This window comes from Pleurodeles waltl, chromosome 9 (assembly GCF_031143425.1).
Source record: "Pleurodeles waltl isolate 20211129_DDA chromosome 9, aPleWal1.hap1.20221129, whole genome shotgun sequence".
In the NCBI taxonomy this organism is placed as follows: Eukaryota; Metazoa; Chordata; class Amphibia; order Caudata; family Salamandridae; genus Pleurodeles; species Pleurodeles waltl.
This window is the reverse complement of record NC_090448.1, coordinates 340,722,032-340,742,510: the sequence shown is the minus strand read 5'-3', so window position 1 is coordinate 340,742,510 and position 20,479 is coordinate 340,722,032. Positions and strand designations below refer to the sequence as shown.

General features: G+C 43.6%; 1 protein-coding gene across 1 annotated transcript in view; it reads left to right on the top strand.

Moving 5' to 3' along the window:
- The window catches only part of LOC138259279 (SPARC-related modular calcium-binding protein 1-like), a 425,517-nt gene that overhangs the window by 215,439 nt on the left and 189,599 nt on the right, over nt 1-20,479 (top strand). Inside the window, exon 3 of the mRNA XM_069206897.1 lies at nt 2,503-2,621. Coding sequence (XP_069062998.1) covers nt 2,503-2,621 — 119 coding nt within the window. The remainder of the gene's footprint in view (nt 1-2,502; nt 2,622-20,479) is intronic.

The window sequence follows — 20,479 nt, the reverse complement described above, 5'->3', positions numbered from 1 at the left end:
GACAGGTTGTTAAATTCAATTGTATTTATTGGAAGACTGCAGAAATCCACAGGGGCAGACTGCATGTCACCCTTGTTGATTTGCGTGTATACCAAGGGCAAAGCTGTGGACGGTCTGGGATGGATGGGTATTCCCTCAAACCTTTTGGCCATTTTTGTGCGTTTACATGCTTGATTCAGGTGGGGGGTGCACCAGTGCCAATTAACTGACCCAGTAAAGATCAGGTGCGGAGTTAGACAAGGTTGTGTCCTGGCCCCTACCCTGTTTCGTTGTATATAAATGGGGTTATGGAATGCTAGACAGGGGTGAGTGTGACTTACCAAAATTGGCAAGGAGGAGAGTGCCCGCCTGCTTTTTGCTGATGACACTCTTCTGCTCTCCAAAACTCCCCAGGGTTTACAGCAGCTACTGATGAATTTTAATCCATTCTGCGCAGAGCAGAGATTGGAACTACATAGCTCAACATAAATCCCTATTGCTACGTCTCAGTAGCCCCAGGCCTTTCTGTTCCTATTAGTAGCCTGCATCATCTGTGGTTACCTGCCTATAGCCCCATGTCTCTCTGATATGTGTCAGTGGTCCCACGTTTCTTGGTTGTTACCTCTTATACATGTCAGTAGCCTGTATCATCTGTTGTTACCTATGGCTAGCCGCTTGCCTCGCCATTGTTTTCTGCATGTACACTTGTTAATCTTTATTGTTACATCTCTGTAGTTCAATACCTATCTGTTGTTACCTCAGTTACATGTTACTGGTCAGTAGCCCCACGCCTCTCTGTTGTTACAGGTCAGTAGCCTGATGCCTCTCTGGTATTACCTGTCAGATGCCCTATGCCTCCCAGTAGCCCTGTGCCTATTGTTTTCTTACCTGTTATCCCCAAGCCTCTTTTGGTACCTTTCCCTAGCCCTATTCTTCCCTTTTGTTGCCTGTGAGTGGCCCAATGCGTCTCCTTTGTTACCCGTCCGTAGTCCTCTGTGTCTATGTTGTTCTCTGTGAGTAGCCCCATGCTGCTATGGTGTTGCATGTGGTAACCACATCTCGGTTACCTGTGAGTAGCCCCTATGCCTCTCTCCTGGTACCTGTCAGTAACAGCAATCCATTCTGTTACTACCCGTGGCTCATGCCCCATTGTTAGATTTTGTAGTGCAAGAATCTTCCTCCATTGGCCTGTAGCCCAGGGACACTGTGATTCATTAGCAGTCCTTTATCCCTCAATCATCTACTTGCCACGTTAAATCATGGTAGACTAGGGCAGCCGTCTGTCCATCTAATAGCTGTGTCTTTCTTTTAGGTGTAGGCCTTATAGTGCTCTTATCTGAGCAACAGTGTTCCTCTGTTAGCTGGGAGAGCTCACGTGCCCTTGTGTCAGCAGTGCACTTCACAGCTGTGATTAGTGATGTGCCCTTTCTTAGATGTGAATAGCAATGAGTCCCATTCTCATGTTGGAGTAGCCTCAGGCACACTGTTTTATGTGAATAGCTGTGCCCCTTCTTTAAAAGCGAGTTGTTGTCAGCATTTGGGTTTACAGTGAAGTGAAAATGTTATTAGCAAAGTTAATTAAAACCATCGCTATACACACATTCATACTGTATAGTAGCATTTGTTTTACAGGCCCTAGGCACCTCTAGTATACAGTCTGTGTGGGTGACTAAGTCTCCTGTCTCTTTGTGGTTAAGTGTGAATAGCCTGTGTCTCTCTCTTGTTACTTGTGACTATCCCCACATCACTCTCTGATTACTTGTGAGTAGTAGACCTCTGTCTGTCTATTGTTAGCCTGAGTCTCACTCTTGTTACCTTTTAGCAGCTATATGTGTCTCTGTGGTTACCTCGGAGTGCCCCAATGTCTGCCTGTGATTAGCAATAAGTAGGCCTCTGTCTCTGTGGTTTTCTGTGTGTAGCCCCATGTCACTATGTGGTTACCTGTGAAGAACCCTGTGCCTATGTAGCCCAGTGAGTGTGTGGTTCCCTGTCAGTAGTCTTCTGTCACTCAGTGTCTGCCTGTGAGTAGCCGAGAGCCTCTTTGTGGTTAGTTCTCTGACACTCTGTGGTTACCTGTGAGTAGCCCCCTGTGGCTACCTGACAGTAGCCCAGTGTCTCTCTGTGGGTCCTTATGAGTAGTATTGTGTCTCTTTGTAGCCACATGTGGGTAGCACTTCATCTGTGTCATTCTCTGTGAGTAGCCAACTGACTTTTGTTTGGTATCTATAAATACCCATTTGTCTCTCTGTGGTTACCTGTTAGTAGTTTTGTGTCTCTTTCAGATTACCTGTGAGTAGTCACCTGTCTTTGCAGTTACTTGGGTATAGTGTTGTCTCTGTGGTAATCTTTGAGTAGCCTGTGTCTCTATGGTTACCTGAGAGTAGCCATACCTCTCTCACTGGATACTTTCCATAGAGCTCGGAATCCCCTCGTCACAAGTGCACTGCTCAGTACTTTTAAACAGTAGTAAGAGAGCTCATGTTCTGAAACCTGTCTTAATGTTCCACTCCTTACTCATTACAGATGTGAGTCTAACCAAATGTCAGGAGGACCGAGCTGTAGCCCTGTCCCAGGCCCAGGCCCGAAGACACTCGGGCTCTATCTACGTCCCAGAGTGCAGCGAGGACGGCTCCTTCCTTCAGGTAAGTGATCCTCGGACCTGAGGGAATATTCAACACATCTGGCTAATTGAAAAGGATGTTGGGTGGGGGGCAGTGGGAGACAGTGCTAACAAAGAGAGCTACTTGAATCACGGTTATTGATGTCTCAGTTGCTGGGTAAATGTCAGCTAGGCTTAAATCACTAAAGAATGAGTAAAATGCCCAAGTTCTTGTGATAAAACAATATAACTCATGTGGATTTTTAAAGAAATAGTTCACTTTTCCCAAAATGATTTTTGTGCAACTTTACAATATTTGTAAACTTTGTGAAATTTAAAAAAGAAATTAGAGGAAGATAGCTTTCACTAACAGTAGGCATGCTGGAGAAGGACTGGAAAGAAGACCCACATTTAGCAGAATTGCTTCACAGAAATATTTGTTCGATGGCATGTGTGGCTGTAGATACACATGCTTTGTGTACGTCCGCCATCTAGTGTTGGGTCCTGAGTGTTACAACTTGTTTTTGTTCAGAGAATCTTTTCGAGTCACGGGATCGAGTGACTCCTCCTCTCAGTTATACTGCCCATCGGCACTGAGTGTTTTCGTTACATTGTTTTCGCTCTGCCGTCAGGTTCGGACGTGTGTTCCTCTCACTCTGTTTTTTCCTCTGCCCGGTGTACTCCGAACTGTTCTCTTCCATCTTTCTTTCAGCAACACTATTGCACTCCGATCGGGTTTCTATTTTGGCAGGTCGGACTGAATTTTTGCTCCTGTAGCCGGCTCACCATCCTTTGAGGCATCCTCGCCCATCTCAGGACTACTTCACGTGGCGTCGGAATATGAAGAGCTAATGGAACTTACTCCATTTCAGTTTTGCCCTCGATGTCAATCTAAATTTCCCCACGCTGACCAACACATGGTGTGTAATTTGTGTCTCTTCCCAGACCACAACAAACAGACTTGTAACTCCTGCCGTTCCTGTTAATCCAAGAAGATGCTCCTGGACCGAAGAGCTCGTCGATTGGAGATGGCGACCAAAACACCAAAAGCCACATCAAATATCTTCTGGGAAGAGCATCCACAGGAAAAGCCAGAACAGGTGGAGGCTTTCTCCATCGAAGACTTGGAGTGCAATCCGACATTGGGCGCCAACCGGTCACCTCCATGCAACCTGTGAGTAGAACAACCCCTACTCCCTATTCAAAGACATAAAAAAATCTGCAGAAACAGGTCGCCGGACCAACACTGCCTTCGAGCCATGGTTGGGTCCAAAAATCTACTTCGGGTGTCCCGCCTTCCGGTGTGACACCGAAGATAGCGAAGACCAAGACATCTTCGTCATCGACCTTAAGCTAGGCAGCATCACATACATCTTCGGGGTTGAGCACAGCCATCCACTCAAGCGATTCGGCACCAAGCATAAAAGCCTCCACATCAGTTCCGGAGCCGACAGCTTCACACCGACCAAAGCCTTTGGTACTGAAAATTTCAGAACACAAGACTGTGCCTCATAAAGACTCCAGTTATTCTTCCGATACAACTTCACCAGTGGAGCAGATTTGAGAGATTATGGACGCTCATCAGCGCCAGGAACCGGAAGAATTATTGCTTCCTGCCCTGCTCCAATTAAAAGGAAGTGAACCTTTGAGGAGGCTTTGGGCACTGCTCCTCACCCAAAGAAGGCATCCAAGGACAAGGCTCCAATTATACCCCACCCTTCTCCACCACATTCTCCAGTTCTTCCTTCCACCCCTCCACCACCTCCTCAATCTCCTACAACACCTTCTCAACCACAGTTTTCACCACAGGGTACCCAGCACCACCAGAGGATGATTTTGGTGACACACCACAGGATCTAGATCCATGGGATTCATGTGACCCAGATCCTATCTTACCAAATGACCCAGATCTATACCCTGCACGACCATCACCATCTCAAGACACAACATTTAATCAGCAGGTGATAGCAAAGGCAGCAGCATTGCACAATGTCCAGGTACACACTGACCCTATTGAAGAGGATTTTCTGTTTGATACTCTTACTACAACACACAAAGAAAGTCAATTCCTCCCCATGCTACCGAGCATGCTTAGACATGCTATTGACATCTTAAAAGAACCAGTAAGGTCCTGAGTTATCACCCCTAGGATGGATAAAAAATACAAAGCGGCACCTTCAGACCCTCTGTTTATTTTGGCTCAGATCCCTCCAGACTCACTAGTGGCCAGTACTGCAGGAAAACGTGCTTATAGTCAATCTACAGGAGATTCTCCCCCTCCTGACAAAGAAAGCAGGAAAATAGATGCAGTGGGGAAAAGAGTAGCAGCACAAGCTACCCATCATTGGCTTATCACCAATTCGCAAGCACTATTAGCATGGTCCAACAGGGCCCACTGGGATGAAATGGAGGATCTCCTTCAGTACCTCCCAGAGGAGCACTGCAAATAGGTGCAAGAAATAGTATCAGAAGGTCAAACTATCTCTAATAACTATTTGTTGTGCAACAGATGTCGCAGATAAAGCAGCACGCTGCCTTAACACAAGCATTATCATACGCAGGCATGCTTGGCTTAGATGTTCAGGCTTCAAACCAGAAGTACTGCAGGCAGTTCTCAACATGCCATTTCATAGGGAACACTTATTCAGCCAACAAGTGGATACCACAATAGAAAAACTTAAAAAAGATTCTGAAACAGCAAAAGCACTGGGGGCACTACTAACCACCACACAGCGTGGTAATTTTCATTGCCCACAATTTAGGGTAGGCTTCAAACCAACGTGTACAGAGCCTCCCACCTCTCAAAACAGACAAGATTCGTACTTTCACAACAGAGGTTCCTTTAGGGGATCATACAAAGGGTCAAATAACAAAGGCAGAGGTAAGGCATCCACATCCATAGGATCTGCCTCTAATGCATGCCAGTGACAACCTACACCTTCCACTACCTTCTCCAGTACGGGGAAGACTGAAAAGACTGGGGAAGACTGAAAAACATCTATCCACAATGGTTGGATATCACCACAGACCAGTGGGTTCTTTCAGTTATCCAATATGGTTATTGTCTGGACCTCACTTCCACTCCACCAAACATTCTCCCTCACACTCACAAATTCTCACAAGAACACATTACTCTTCTCAAAGAAGAGGTACAATTCCTTCTTCTCAAAGGGGCTATTGAACCAGCCCCTTCTCACAGCAAAGAATAGGAGTATATTTCCTGTACTTCCTTATACAATGAAGGATGGGTCAATCAGGCCAATTCTAGATCTCAGACCATTAAATCTTTACATTCTCTAAGACCATTTCCATATGGTCACTCTCCAAGATGTCATTCTACTTTATGAAAGTGTTAGATCTAAAGGACACTTACATTCAATAAATTCCCATTCACCCAGCACATCGCAAATATCTCAGATTCGTAATTGCGGGAAAACATTATCAGTTCAAGGTATTACCTTTTGGGGTCACAACTGCTCCCAGGGTCTTCACAAAGTGTGTAGCACTAGTTGTCACATATCTCAGACGTCAACACATTCATGTCTTCCCTTACTTGGTCAATTGGCTCATCAAAGCCAGTACGTTACAACACTGTTAACGTCACACTCACCTGATAGTGGATCTCCTTCACACTGGGATTTACAACCAACTTTCTCAAATCCCATCTCCAACCTCTGCAGATACAGCCTTATCTAGGAGCAGTGCTCAATACGCAGATAGGGTAGCATATCCAAGTCCAGCTCGGATTCAAGCTTTTCAAACTTTTATTTCCCAGTTACAGGAAGATCACACTTACTCAGTGAAGACAGTGATGTGGCTATTAGGAATGATGGTGTCTTGCATTGCCATCATACCTTATGCCAGCCTACACATGCATCCCCTAAAGCAGTGTTTGCCTCATCAGTTGTCTCAGGCACAGGGTCATCTCGAAGATCTAGTGTTGTTGGACAGGCAGACTCACCACGCTCTGCAATGGCGGAATTCCTCCAACCTCTCAAGGGCAGTCCTTTCTGGACCCTGTGCCTCAAATCACTCTGACTACAGATGCATCACAGATAGTTTTGGGAGCTCACCTTAACAAGCTCACAGTACAAGTTCTATGGGATTCAACAAACTTCACATATCAATTTAGCAGTTTTCCTGGCACTCAAGGCTTTTCTTCTACAACTCTCCCACAAAGTTGTTCTAGACCGTACACAACATGACAATCATGTATTATCTGCAAAAATAGGGGGGACACATTCTCCTCAGTTGTCACATCTTACTCAGACAGTTTGAAGATGGGCAATTCCCCACCACATTCACTAAGTGGCATAGTATCACCCAAGCAATGACAACCAATTTGTGACCTACTCAGCAGCATGTAGCAAGAAGTCCTCGAATGGGAACTCCACCCACTAGTCCTTCAACAGTACTTCCTAAAGTGGGGGACATCTCAAATAGACCGCAGAAAAAAACTAAGGGGGTTATTCTAACTTTGGAGGAGGTGTTAATCCGTCCCAAAAGTGACGGAAAAGTGACGGATTTACCACCAGCCGTATTACGAGTCCATTATATCCTATGGAACTCGTAATACGGCTGGTGGTATATCCGTCACTTTACCGTCACTTTTGGGACAGATTAACACTCCTCCAAAGTTAGAATAACCCCCTAAATGCCTAAGCTTCGCATACAGATACCCACACCCTCTGCCCAGGGCAATGCTCTATGGATTCATTGATCAGGGATATTTGCTTACGTTTTTCCACCTCTCCCACTTATTCCCTCTCTAGTTCGCAAATTGAGGCAAACCTCTCTCACACCATGATCCTTGTAGCTCCCACTTAGGCACTTCAAGCTTGGTTCATAACACTTATGGATCTATCACTAGTTCCAAATGAGAAGCTCCCCAACAGGCTGGACCTTTTCACTCAGAATCAAGGACATATGGACATATAAAGCATCCAGACCCCAAATCGCTCAACCTTGCAATATGGCTCCTGAAGTCATAGAGTACTGTTACTTAAAACCACTACCAGAATGTTTGGACATTCTAAGAGAAGCACGTAAACCTAAAACCAGACATTGTTGTGCTGCAAAACGAAAACGTTTTGTATGCTACTGTCAACCGAAACACATTGACCTACTCAAAGCTTCGGTTCAAGACATTGTTTGTTATTTGCTACATTTGCAGAAAACAAACTTAGCATATTCATCTATTTGTCTTCATTTAGCAGCTATAGCTGCTTATCTCCAAAACAGACAACGCATCTCTTTATTCAGGATCCCTGTTATTAAAGCTTTCATGGAAGGTCTCAAAAGAGTCATTCCAACCAGGGTACCTGCAGCACCATCCTGGAACCTTAATGTTGTTCTTACTAGGCGCATGTGTCCACCTTTTGAGTCAATGCATGCATGCACTTTACAGTTCCTTTCATGCCTTTCTTAGTAGCTATCACTTCCCTAAGATGTGTATGTGAACTCCAGGCTCTAACTTTAGAAAAACCATTCTTCCAAATATACAGGGATAGAGTAGTTCTTCGAACAAACCCTACATTCCTTCCAAAAGTAGTTTCACAATTCCATATCAAACAATCAATTGAATTACCAGTTTTCTTTCCACAACCAGACTCGGTTGGAGAAAGAGCTCTTCACACATTAGATGTTGAAAGGGCTTTCATGTAATATATTGGTATAACCGAACAGTTTAGGAAATCTAAACAATTTTTTGTTGCTTTTTCAGTACCTTATAAAGGTAACCCAATATCAAAAAATGACATAGCCAGATGGATAATCAAATGTATTCAAACTTGATATGTGAAAGCCAAACAACAGTTACCTGTTATCCCCAGAGCATACTCTACTAGAACAAAGGGGGCTTCTATGGCTTTTCTAGGTAACACCCCCATAGCAGATGTAAATAAAGCTGCTACTTGGTCTACACCACATACACCACATACATTTATTAAACAAGCACACCAACAAGCAAATGTTGGCTAGGCAGTACTCAGAACACTTTTTCAGTCAACTCAAACTTCTACAGGCTAGCCACTGCTTATTTGGAGGAACTGTTTTACAGTCTATGCAACCCATGTGTATCTACAGCCACACATGCCATTGAACTGTAAATGTTACTTACCCAGTAAACATCTGTTCGTGGAAAGTAGTGCTGTAGGTTCACATGCACCCACACTCCTCCCTGGAAGCCTGTAGCCGTTGAAGTTCCATTAGCATATAAATATTGTACATATGTAAACACATGGCATGGCCAGCTCTTTTTTTTTACTCTCTATACACTCCTTACCATACCCTTCTGCTGGAAAACAATCTAACAAAGGACTTGATGCCCATGTGCAGTATCACCGAGAGGAGGAGTCACTCGATCCCAGGACTCGAAAAGATTCTTCTAACAAAAACAGCTCCTAACACTTCAGACCCAACAATAGAAGGGGGACTTATGTAAAGCATGTATATCTACAGCACTACATTCCACAAACAGATGTCTACTTAATAAGTAACATTTTCCTTTTTTATAACCAATAGCAATGCAATGTAAGGTTTGGTACCTCGGCTAAGTTAACAAATATACACAAAAATTGGCCACTTTGCTGAGATGCAGTGCAACATTATAAACTCTGTCTATCCTTTCAAGAAAGCAAGCATTAGCATGTTCTACAGCAGCGTGGTTGCTGTTCACCACAGCAAAAAGTTAGTACAGTGGTGTAGAGCAGTGGCATAGAGGCGAGTGGATTAGAGTGAAGTGAGGTAGAGTTGAGTGGCATGACGGGGAGTGACGCAGAGTGGCATAGAGTGACAGTTGAAGTGGTGTAGAGTAGAGTGGCATAGAGAGGAATGACATAGGTTAGATTGGAGTAGAGTGAAGTGGCGTAGAGTGGGGTAGAGTAGAATGGGGTAGAGTAGGGTGGTGTAAAATTCCGTAGAATGGCATTGTGTGGAATGCCACAGAGCGGAGTGGTGTAGAATGGAGTAGATTGGTGTAGAGTAGAGTGGCATAGAGTGGAGTGGTGTAAAGAGGAGTGGGGTGGAGTGGCATAGAGTGACATTGAATGGAGTGGTGTAGAGCGGAGTGGGTGGAGAGGAGTCATAAAGAGTGGCGTAGAGTACAGTTGTGTAGAATAGAGTGAAGTAGAGTGGCATAGAGTGAAGTGGAGTGGCATGATGTAGTGTGGTGTGGTGGAGAGTAGAGTGGCAAAGAGTGGTGTGGAGTGGCATAGAGTAGAGTGGCTTTCAGTAGAGTGGCCTGGAGTGGCATAGAATGGTGTAGATTGGCATTGTGTGGAGTGGTGTAAAGTGGAAGAGAGTTGAGTGGAGTGGAGTGGCATAGAATGGCTTAGAGTCTAGTGGAGTTGAGTGGAGTGGAATGGAATGGAATGGTATAGAGTGGCCTGGAGTAGAGTGACTTGGAATAGAGTAATGTAGAGTGGTGCAGAGTGGCATAGAGTGGAGTAGTTTGGAATTGCATGTCGTAGAATGAGTGGTGTAGAGTGGGGTGGCGTAGAGTGGAGTGGCATAGAGTGGTGTGACAACAAGTGGGTTGGTGTGGAGAAGAGTGGTGCAGAGTGGACTGGCATGGAGTAGAGTGGCATAGAGTGGGGTGGCTAAGAGTGGAGTAAAGTGGCATGGACTAGTGTAGAATAGAGAGACATAGAATAAAGTGGCGTAGAGTGCCATAGGATAGAGTGCCATAGAGTTGCATTATATGGAGTGGCTTAAAGTAGCTAAGAGTGGAGTGATGTTGAGTGTAATGGTGTAGAGTAGAGTGGAGTGGCATCGAGGGAGTTGCGTAGTGTAGAGTGGCGTTGAGTAGACAGGCATAGAATAAAGTGGCGTAGAGTGGAGTAGCATAGAGTGCCATAGAGTGGCATGGTATGGAGTGGCGTAAAGTACCTAAGAGTGGAGTGATGTTGAGTGCAATGGTGTAGAGTAGAGTGGCATTGAAGGAGTTGCGTAGTGTGGAGTGACATTGAGTAGAGTGGCATAGAGTGGGGTGGAATGAAATAGAGCTGCATCGTGTAGAGTGGTGTGGCAGATAGTGTAGAGTGGCATGGAGTGGTGTATAGTATAGTGGCTTAGAGTAAAGTGGCATGGAGTGGCATAGAGTGCCATAGACTGGCATTGTGTAGAGTGGCACAGAGTAGAGTGAAGTGGAGTGGAGAAGAGTGGAATAGAGTGGCATAGAGTAAAGTGAAACATAGTAAGGTGGAGTGGAGAAGAGTGTCATAAAACGGAGTGGCATGGAGTGACATCGAGTGGCATAGAGTGGAGTGGCATTGAGTGATGTGGCGTAGAGTGGAGTGGCGTGGAGTAGAGTGGCATGAAACTGAGTAGCATAGACTGGTGAAGAGTAGAGAAGAGTGGTGTAGAGTGAAGCAGCATAGAGTGGAGTAGTATAGAGTGGGGTAGAGTAGTACAGGTGTGGCTGTAAGTAACTAAGGCATCAATAGAGACAGCAGATAGGGTACAAGTCACATAAACAAGAAGCCGTATGCCTGTGTCAAAATAAAGTTAAAAAAATAGTGTGTTGCAAATATAGATGAGAAGGAACAAAGGTGAAGAAGAACATATGCTCCAGGGAGGACCTAGAAGAAGATAGGAAAGGAAGTCTATAGGAGATAAGCAAACAAAAGATTGCAGATGAAAGTGACAACGAAAACAACTAATGGTATTCTGTCGGGGCATTATAAGCCTTTTGAATTGTAAACAATACGTTGCACAGCACAGAGCATGTGCTATGTAGGTGAGACCTACCAAAAGGTTGTAGGTGCCCTAAGTGGAATTTCTGCCTTTATGATTAACAGAGAAAGTATTGCACGGGCCATGCATCATGAATAGGAATCCTCTTTTTTTGTAATGCGAGTAATCTGTTCATTGGTGCACTGTTAAAAATCATTTGAATCAAACAGTGTACTGCATCAAAGTAACACGTTTCAGAGAGTATCTGAACTTTCATATATCCCATTTCAAATATGCCTTTATGAAGCATTTGCAAAGAGTTATGCCTGGGTTTAATCTGTTCACGGATGCAGCAGTAGTGCCTTAGGTTGAGACGCGAGAACGAGCAGCGGAAGTGGACAGAGAGGAATATAGTTGAAAAATAGTCCCTCATGAAGTTCAAAGGAAGAACTCAAGGGGAGAAGGAAGGATACACCAACGTGGCCAACAGCATTAGGGGAGAGAAGATTTATCCACTTGCCTGGGTAAAGACATGATTGACAAAAGTTTCAAGCCAATGGCTGAAACCGGCTGCTCAACGAAAGCCACTGGTTGTAAGGGCTGACCCAACACCACTTTCTGTACACCTTTAATAATAGGCAGGCCACCGGAATTATGCGACAAGGGAGCACCAAATTATGCGTTAGAGTGGACTAAATTATGCGTCAAGAAAAGACAAATTATTCAATACAATGTGCCACATTTTTCAATAGTATTGATTATTTTGTCATATTTACACATGGTAATACTGTTGGGGCAAAGATTTTGCCTCGTTAGTGTCCGATTACCAACTATTAATAGGAATAACCAGAATGAAAGATGATCAGTTAACCCTTATGAAGGGCCTCAACTGCGCGCAAACACATGTTGCTGCATTTTTTACTTTTGGTGTGTTTGAGCTAGAAACAGTTTTTTTTGTGTTAAGATCTGCAGATTGTGCAGCAGGTGATGGATGATGTGGCAAATGTGGCAAGTCCATAACTATGTGAAAAACAAGCTGCAGCTGCAGAAGAGCATCATTTCCGTGGCTCTGGTAATACCTCTGTTTGACACCAGTGCTGTCAAATCCTAAACCCAAAATTTGCTACTGAGGAGCCCTTTGCAGCAGTGGAAATGGTCTTGTCTGTGACATTGGGCTGCTAGAGATACACCTTTATTTAAACTTGACAAACTCAAAAAGTTAAAAACAAAGTTGTAAATTTGCTAGTTGCTCACCTTTCAACTTTACATACCTACTACCCGTAATACTGTTAAATCTCATCCTTCATTTGTACAGATTTCTGTTGATTTACTGCTAGGTTTCTCACTATACTATGCGAATCTACAAAAAGGTATTGCTACATGATAATGGAAAATAGGTAAGCTCACCCAGGTAAATAGACTCTTCTGAGCAAATTAAGATTTGCATTAGCTTTCTACTGGAAGACTTTCACTAAAATACAGGAATAGTTGGGGGAAGAAATCAGTCAAATGAGACATCCTGCAATGGGGAATGGCCGCGTAGTGTGTTTAGGTGTGTAAGAACAAGTGCATCAAAAAATTAAAAGCGCAGATATATTTGGTTTGGTCGATAGTATAACCTACCTCAGTATTAAGGCGTGGGGCAGGTATATTTGGTTTGGTCGGTAGTGTAACGTTCCTCAGTATTAAGGTATGGGTGAAGTTAGAATAATAAATACACATTCTTTTAAGGTCATTGGCCGGTCCTCAAATATATTAGTATGACATGGTGTGTTTGTGTTTTTAAATATATTCGGCCTCGCACTGAGTGCTGCAGTATATTAGAAATTTGGCACAATTTAGCACCCCATTTCAAATCTCAATTTTTATCGAAATTGTCCTTGGTTGCTACCCGTGCAGATTCCTCCAAATATTACCAACGGGAATCAGAACAGACAAAACAGTGAACAGTGCCAAGAGGGATTCCAATGCAGTAATACCACTTGTAAAGATGGTTACCTCAATTACTCCCCATTGCATAGGGAAATCTCAGAATCAGACACAAAAATTACTTGATACTCTGCAGTAACAATACCTCCTCAGTTAGTTTTTACACTTGTTTTTTCCTCAGCAAATGCAATGAGGCCAAAAGAGTTGTTACCTCATGATAAATTTGATGGTCTTGATACTGTTTGACCGGTGACTACTAACATTACTAAAGGCTTTGTAATTTCACAACTGAAGGGTGAGATGCCCCTCGTTGTGACATAGCAGGGTGCACCGTGGACAGCAGTCGAGGGTGAACTGGGATAAGTGGATTCACATTCTCTAGGTACTACATTGTAGGAGACAGATGTCAAAAGTATGCAAAAATAAGGGCTCATATGTAGCTTCTTTAAATACAAAAACGCACATAATCCAAAGTATAATACTGTTCTTTTTATTTTTATGAGACCAATCAAGTCTAGGAAATGAGCAAGGGTTTCTTCTCAGAATAGACATTAGGAGGCAGACCAGCTAATAGTTCTGTAAAAACATAGACATTTGTGTGTGAAGGGAGTTTAGATGAGAGGGCAATTCAGGATGTCCTGATTACCTAGGTTGATATGGAAGAGGGACATGCGCAATCTAAAAGGTTAGTGTTTAGGAAAAGTCAGGTACCCGTTTTGTAAGGACAAATATCCAATAAAGAATTAAAAATAAATTGGCCATGATAATTCTCCCCTTACCACTTAAAGCACCTAGTGATCACTGGTGCCACAATATTTGTATATTTCCAGCAGCAAGACCCCCGCTATGTGGACAAAGGCAGTTTTTACCATCAATCTGGGAAGCTATTCTCAAATGCATCATGCTGTCTAAGCAGAGTGGTTTGCACCTTAAAACTAATTCGGTGTTTGGAAGGGGTATGTGTAGGGTGCAAAAAAGTGACTGTATTTTTTTCCTAAAACAGTCTCAACAAAGGTTTGTTGTGCTAATGCAATTATTTTCTATGGCTTTCAGGAGCATGCAGAGCTGAATAAAAAAGCTATTTTTACCACAGTTTTGGTATTCATGTAAATAGGTAGCCCATTTTTCTTACTTTCAACCTACTTTTAGTTTGTGGTGGAAACCAGGATAAAAGCCATGGGTAATCTCATAAAACTATGGATTTCTGAAAAGTAGACAGAATTCTGAGTTCAGCAAGAGTTAATTTATGTAGATCCCTCAAGGTTTTCCCCCAACAAAACTGATTGTGGAAATAAAAAAATATTGAAAATGAGCAGGAAAAAACGTACATTTGTGACAGAATTTTGATTTGCACCTTCTTGTCACAATGGTTGAATTACAAAAGCAATACACCATTATGTCCGCTAGACTCTTCTGGTTGTGGGGATATATAAGGTTTGTAGAACTTCCAAGAACCCGAGGTGCCCACAGCGAACAACTTACTTGCACCTTACAATAGTTTTTCGTTGTGTACCGGAATGTAGAGCAATTCATATGGTAAAATATAAAGACTAAAAAAGGGTATCAGGGAAACCTATATATTTCTGAAATAGATGCAGAATAGAGAGAGGAACTGTGACCTCCTCAGCCCAGCAAAGTTCAGCTCAGGCAGCCAGGTTTTCTTACACAGAAACCCTCGCAAACAACAAGCTTTGTCTAAAAAACACATTACCCTGACATTTCTGTGATAGAAAGTCCAGGAATTCACAGGGAGCAACATATTTTCCCACCACCTACCATTTCCCCAAGTCCCTGGGCCCTTGATAAAAATGGTACCTCACTTGTGCGGCTGGGCCTAATGCCCACAACAGGAGCAAATCAAACCAAGGTCAATGAGTCTCCCTTTTTGAGGGCTCCCAGTAACCTTAGTTTGATCTGTTCCTGTCATAGGCACTAAGCCCAACCACACAAGAGGGGCAGTATTTTTATTAAGACAAGTGGTGGAACGCTGAGTGGTAGGAATTTTGTGGAGTCCTCCTGATTCTGGAAGAATATGTCACATAAATGCAAGGAAAATGTGAGATTGTAGGCACATTTTGGAGTTTGCAGGGCATTCTGGGTAAGAAAACATTGTGGGATCCACAGAGGCACACAGCCCTGTACCGCCTTAGGTGTGTAGTTTTCAGAAGTGCCTGGGTTTGGTGGGTTTCCCTGACTGACAGCTGAACCCAGGCTTAAAAACTGCAGCAACACCTTTTGTTGATGTTGCCACTTTGCGTCATGGACCCTGCCCTTTTGCGAGTGCTAGGTCTACCATCACTGATAAAGCACCATTTTTATGGGGAGACATATCAGAACTCTAGGTGGCAGGAAATTTAGGTCTCTCCAAGGGTTCCACTATTTGAGTCAGAAAGTTTAAGAAAAAGAGTGTTTTTAGCCTATGTTTGATGATTGCAAAAGCTTCTGAGGAAGAAAGCCTTCTGGGCTCCACGCAGTACACACCACATTGGTGTCCCCCCTAGTGTTTACTTGATGAAAATATCTGGAGTTGGTAAGTGTTCCCTAGAGACACCACAGCAGAGGAAGACAGAAAAGATACATATTACGGCACTAACATTTACTACTCATGTACACATTCATACTGGTTGGATTTGGCACGAGGGTGAGTGAAAAGTTCTAAATGTAAATGATATGAACAAAAGATTTCCCGAACATTAAAACATATAAATTACTGTTAATAAGAAAATGTAAAGTTGGTAAGCTCGTGAGCTGTAAATCCATGATAAGGCACCAACCGCTTCACGGATCATTTACACACCTTTCATGTGTCACACACATAAAACAATTCACACCGCCAGCTGCGGGACCAACACATCACAACACTCACATCAGCAAACAGCACCATTCAAGGGCCCATCGCTTTCATATGCCCACAGTTCTAACACAGCAATCACACCGCCAGGCCTGGCGAAGTGTGTGGACTGACATTTGGCCGCCACACACACCTCTGGCCAAATGGCACTCAGACATCACCATGAAGCTCCACACCACATCACTTTCATTCTAAAATACTCCAGCAATGAATAGATTACGCACACAAAGCACACACAGGAACAATGAAACATCCAACTAAAAACAGCACATTTTGATGTGAAATACCAACGATCATTGCCTACACAACAGGTGTAACTAAGCACATCAAACTACTGCCAACCAGGTATCTAAACAGAAAACGTATAGCAATACAGATCACTGGCAATTCCCTTTTGCTCTCATGGTTGCTCCCAGTACTGAAGTTGTGTATGGTACAATGTAAAACATGTGGACACACATAGGCCAGGATCAGTGGTGCCAGTAATTTTACTTAACTCACACTTATTCATTCACAAACACACGCACATCCATTCACAACACTCATCACCATTCAAACATACACGCACGCACCAAACATTCATTTAAAAAAAACACACATATTGGACTTTCAAGCAGCATTGTAAAGCTCCAACCTTTGATCTATTCTCATGTGCTTCTTGTAGTCTAGAATGCATGCTGGATTGCACACTTCTGCAGCCTGATCTCAAACAGTCACAGGCACAGTACATTCATCATGAATAGCCTACAGACATCTCTTCTATCTGAACATTTCACAGCTAGAAGTTTGTTACTATGCAAAGGGCTGCTCTTTTTGCTTTCAAGTTTTGTACACCTAAGCTTTTAGGGTAACCTTTACAGTTAGGGACGATTATGCCACATGCCACAGTGCCCACTCTGAGCAATTCTTTAAATAATTACACACCTGTGTAGAAAGTTTCCATGTATAAATGGTGACCTTTGTGCAAAAGTGCTCTGGCAAATTTTCACCCAATTTTCTCACTAACTCCAAACACCAAAGGACAACCAGGGAGGTACATTGAGGAATCCATGCCAGTGTACCCCCTGAAATTATACATATATGCAGTGGCACTTTCACACAAAATATGCATCTTAATACCATAACGTGCTCTCTTGCTGGAAATGTATTGTCTGAAAACCAAACGGCCCTTGAAAAGGACCAGAGTTTCAGTCACAGATATATCTTTCCCTGGAACATTGATCTCTGAGAAGCGATCTACTAAATGGTCAAGGACACGCTGAATCATGAAGAGACAGTCACAATCAGGGTGATCTTGTTGCAATACTGTAGCATTTTCCACAAAATGCAGTACCCACTGCAGAAGCAAATACAGATCATGACTCATAGTTGCTGAAAATATAGCACTTGCCATCAGGGGACTAGAAGGCCAGCATAAAGACAGTGATGATTTTCTTATCAATCACATCAGGAAAGTTAAGCCCCAGAAGTGCTTAATCTCATGGCGATTTGTGGAAGTCCACAACCTGCTCTGGAGTGGGTCTTAAGTGTGGAACTGTTGTCCCTCAAAAACTGTTCTGCAAGCAAATTAGTCTGCTCAACAACATCATCCAAAACCACATCATCAATGAATAATTGGAAGGAATTGATAGGCAAAAAGTTATCTGTATTGACTCTACACCCTGAAACATCACTAAAGGAAGCCAAAACAGGCTGCACCATGTTGAGGGCTTCCAGGGTGCAGCACTTCCAATGGGAAACCTTCCACTCCCTGGCTGCAGTCCAACTTGCTTTTGTTGCACTCTGACCTCCTCTAAAAGAGGCACTTCATCAGCACTAATATGGATTCATCATCAGATAATTCCTCTTGAACGGAAAATTCACTGGCAGAATATTCACCTTGGTCCTTTGCCTCAGATGCAGAGTCAGTCTTAGAGCCATGTTCAGAGGCAGGTTCCAGAAGGAAACCTACAACCTTTTGGGTGGTCAGCATGCGGGCAGCCATAATGCTTACTAATGAAACTAACACAACAAACAAAACAATACTGTGTCAAACTAGAAGTCAACACACACAGCTACATCAAATAGTAAATTTACTAGTAACATAAAATGATCTGGAAAAAACTGTCAATACAATCCACACAATGAGCTTGATATTCTAAAAAGATACCTCTCACTTGTCACAGACAGCTAGACTGAGGATCAACTCCACCTACTCTGAAAGAACAGACACAGCAAGCACCGAAGCTATAGCACTAGAAAGGAACAACAAAAAAACACAAGATAACACAATGAAGATCTGGCACAAATCCAAACGTGAATTTGAAATAAAAATCATAAGCTAACTTGGCTACAATTATTACAGCTGTTAAACAAACATTCACACAGGGCAGTGATACTCATTTGAAGTAAACATTACAAAAAAGGTTCCTTATCAAACATATGCAATTCCACAAGCTGCAGATCTACCAGTGCCAAAACCGCAAGCAGGAGTCGCCACCAAGGTAATCAAAAAGTTTGCACTACAATAAAAAGGAGAAATAAAGCATTAAGATCACAAATGAAAAAGGATAACAAGAAATAAAACAGTTAACTTAATAAAATATAATGAAGTCTGCCCCTGCAGGAAAGACTGGCATCACAAACGTCCAATCTGCCCCTGACAAGTGCACCAACCAAAGACAAGAAATTAGCACACCCAAGGGGAGTGACCCTCACCCCAGGCACCAGCCAAACAGAAGACAAATACCAGTTCACACACACACCACCATCCAAACGGCAGCTACACACATCCCCAGCCAGAAGCCAGTCCACACACACCACCAGCAAAACCCCCAGTTCAAACACACTATCAGCCAAAGGCCAGTCACATGCCAGTCTGCGCACACTGTAGCCAAACACCAGTACACGCACACCCCCAGCCAAACACATTGGTTGTCAAAAAAGGCAGATCAGCCTAAAATATGTCCACTCTTCCCCTGGGACAGGGGGAGGCAGAAAGCAGCCAAAACAGGTTCCCAAAAACAGGGGAGTGACCCTTACCCGGTGTCTGGTAGTTATCTGCTCTCCGCTTGGGGTCAGATCTGCTAAAAAATGGCCAATCTGCTTTTTTGGCGGGAAGGAATGTCCAAAACATGTCCAAGGGGCCTTTCCCCACCATACATAGCCAATAATATCCCTTGCGCCTAGTGTTTTTTTAGCCTCCCTTGGGGGCAGATTGTTTTAAAAAATAACTGATCTCCCCCGGGGGGGTCAGAAAATGGCCAAAACATATTTCAGACACAAGGAGCAACCCTTGGCAAAGGGGCCGCTCCCCAGCAAATGTATACAATAAAATCCCAGGTGTTTTTCCGTCCCCTTTGAGGGCAGATGGGCCTACAAAATGGCCAATCTGCCCTGGAAAACAGCCAAAAGATTTGCCAAAGAATGGGGAGTGACCCTTGCCCAAGGGACCGCTGCCCAGCATTCACCAATGTGGCATTCTCTTGTGTCTAGTAGTTTTCTGCCCCTTTGGAGCAGATCGACCTACAAAATGGCAGATTTGAAAAGAGGGGGTGGAAAACATCCAAAACATCTGCTAAAGATGGGAATGGGATGGGAATGGGAAGCAACCCTTGTCCAAGGGGGCGCCTCCAGCAACAAAAAATTATCCCTGGTGTCTAGTGGGTGCATTTGTGCTGCACAGTCGTGGTCCCACCCGCAATCTCACAGCAGGAATGCACTGCAGAGAGACACCAGGTGGAAAAAAAAACTCTTTGCTTTCCCCCCATTGTTTGTCTGCACTCCCACTTCCTACCGGGAGACAAAACCTACGTGTCTATTGGATGCCCTGGAAGCAAATGGGTATTCTATCACGTCCCCAGTAGCTTTTGATGAATTCGGCATACTCTGACACTCTGACGGCAGCAGGGCACCAAGGGAGGGTCAGGGGTGGCAGCTATAGCTCTTCCACTGCCATACCTGTTTGGGGCATGAGGCGGGGGGCCCGCAGGGGGAGCGCTAACGCGTCCTCCATGTGATGGTGCTAGGATGCGCTGGACACGTCCTCAGCACCCAAGCACCTGTGCTGAGGACATGTCCAGCACATCCTTACCACCCAAGAAGTTTATGTTTTGAGACCTAATTCAGATTGCAAACATTATTCTAATACTACTCCTTACAGAAGGTGATAAGTCATTTGCAAATGTAAAGGAGTCCCCAAGAAACCCCTTTCCCTTTGTGAATTTTTACCAAAATATTTTAGTACACTGTAGTCCCTTGGATCAATGCCTACTTTTAAAAAATCTAACTCACAATTTTCTTCTTTTTTTTACATGCATCCCGTTTTCCTTTAGGGAAAATGGGTTTCATTTAAGTAAACATGCTTTATTTAAATCAGTCACAGATATGGTGGTCTGGTGACCCCAGCAGTCCAGAATCCCTGTGATGGCTTTGATTCATAGAGGGTCGCAAGAGCTACCTCATTAATT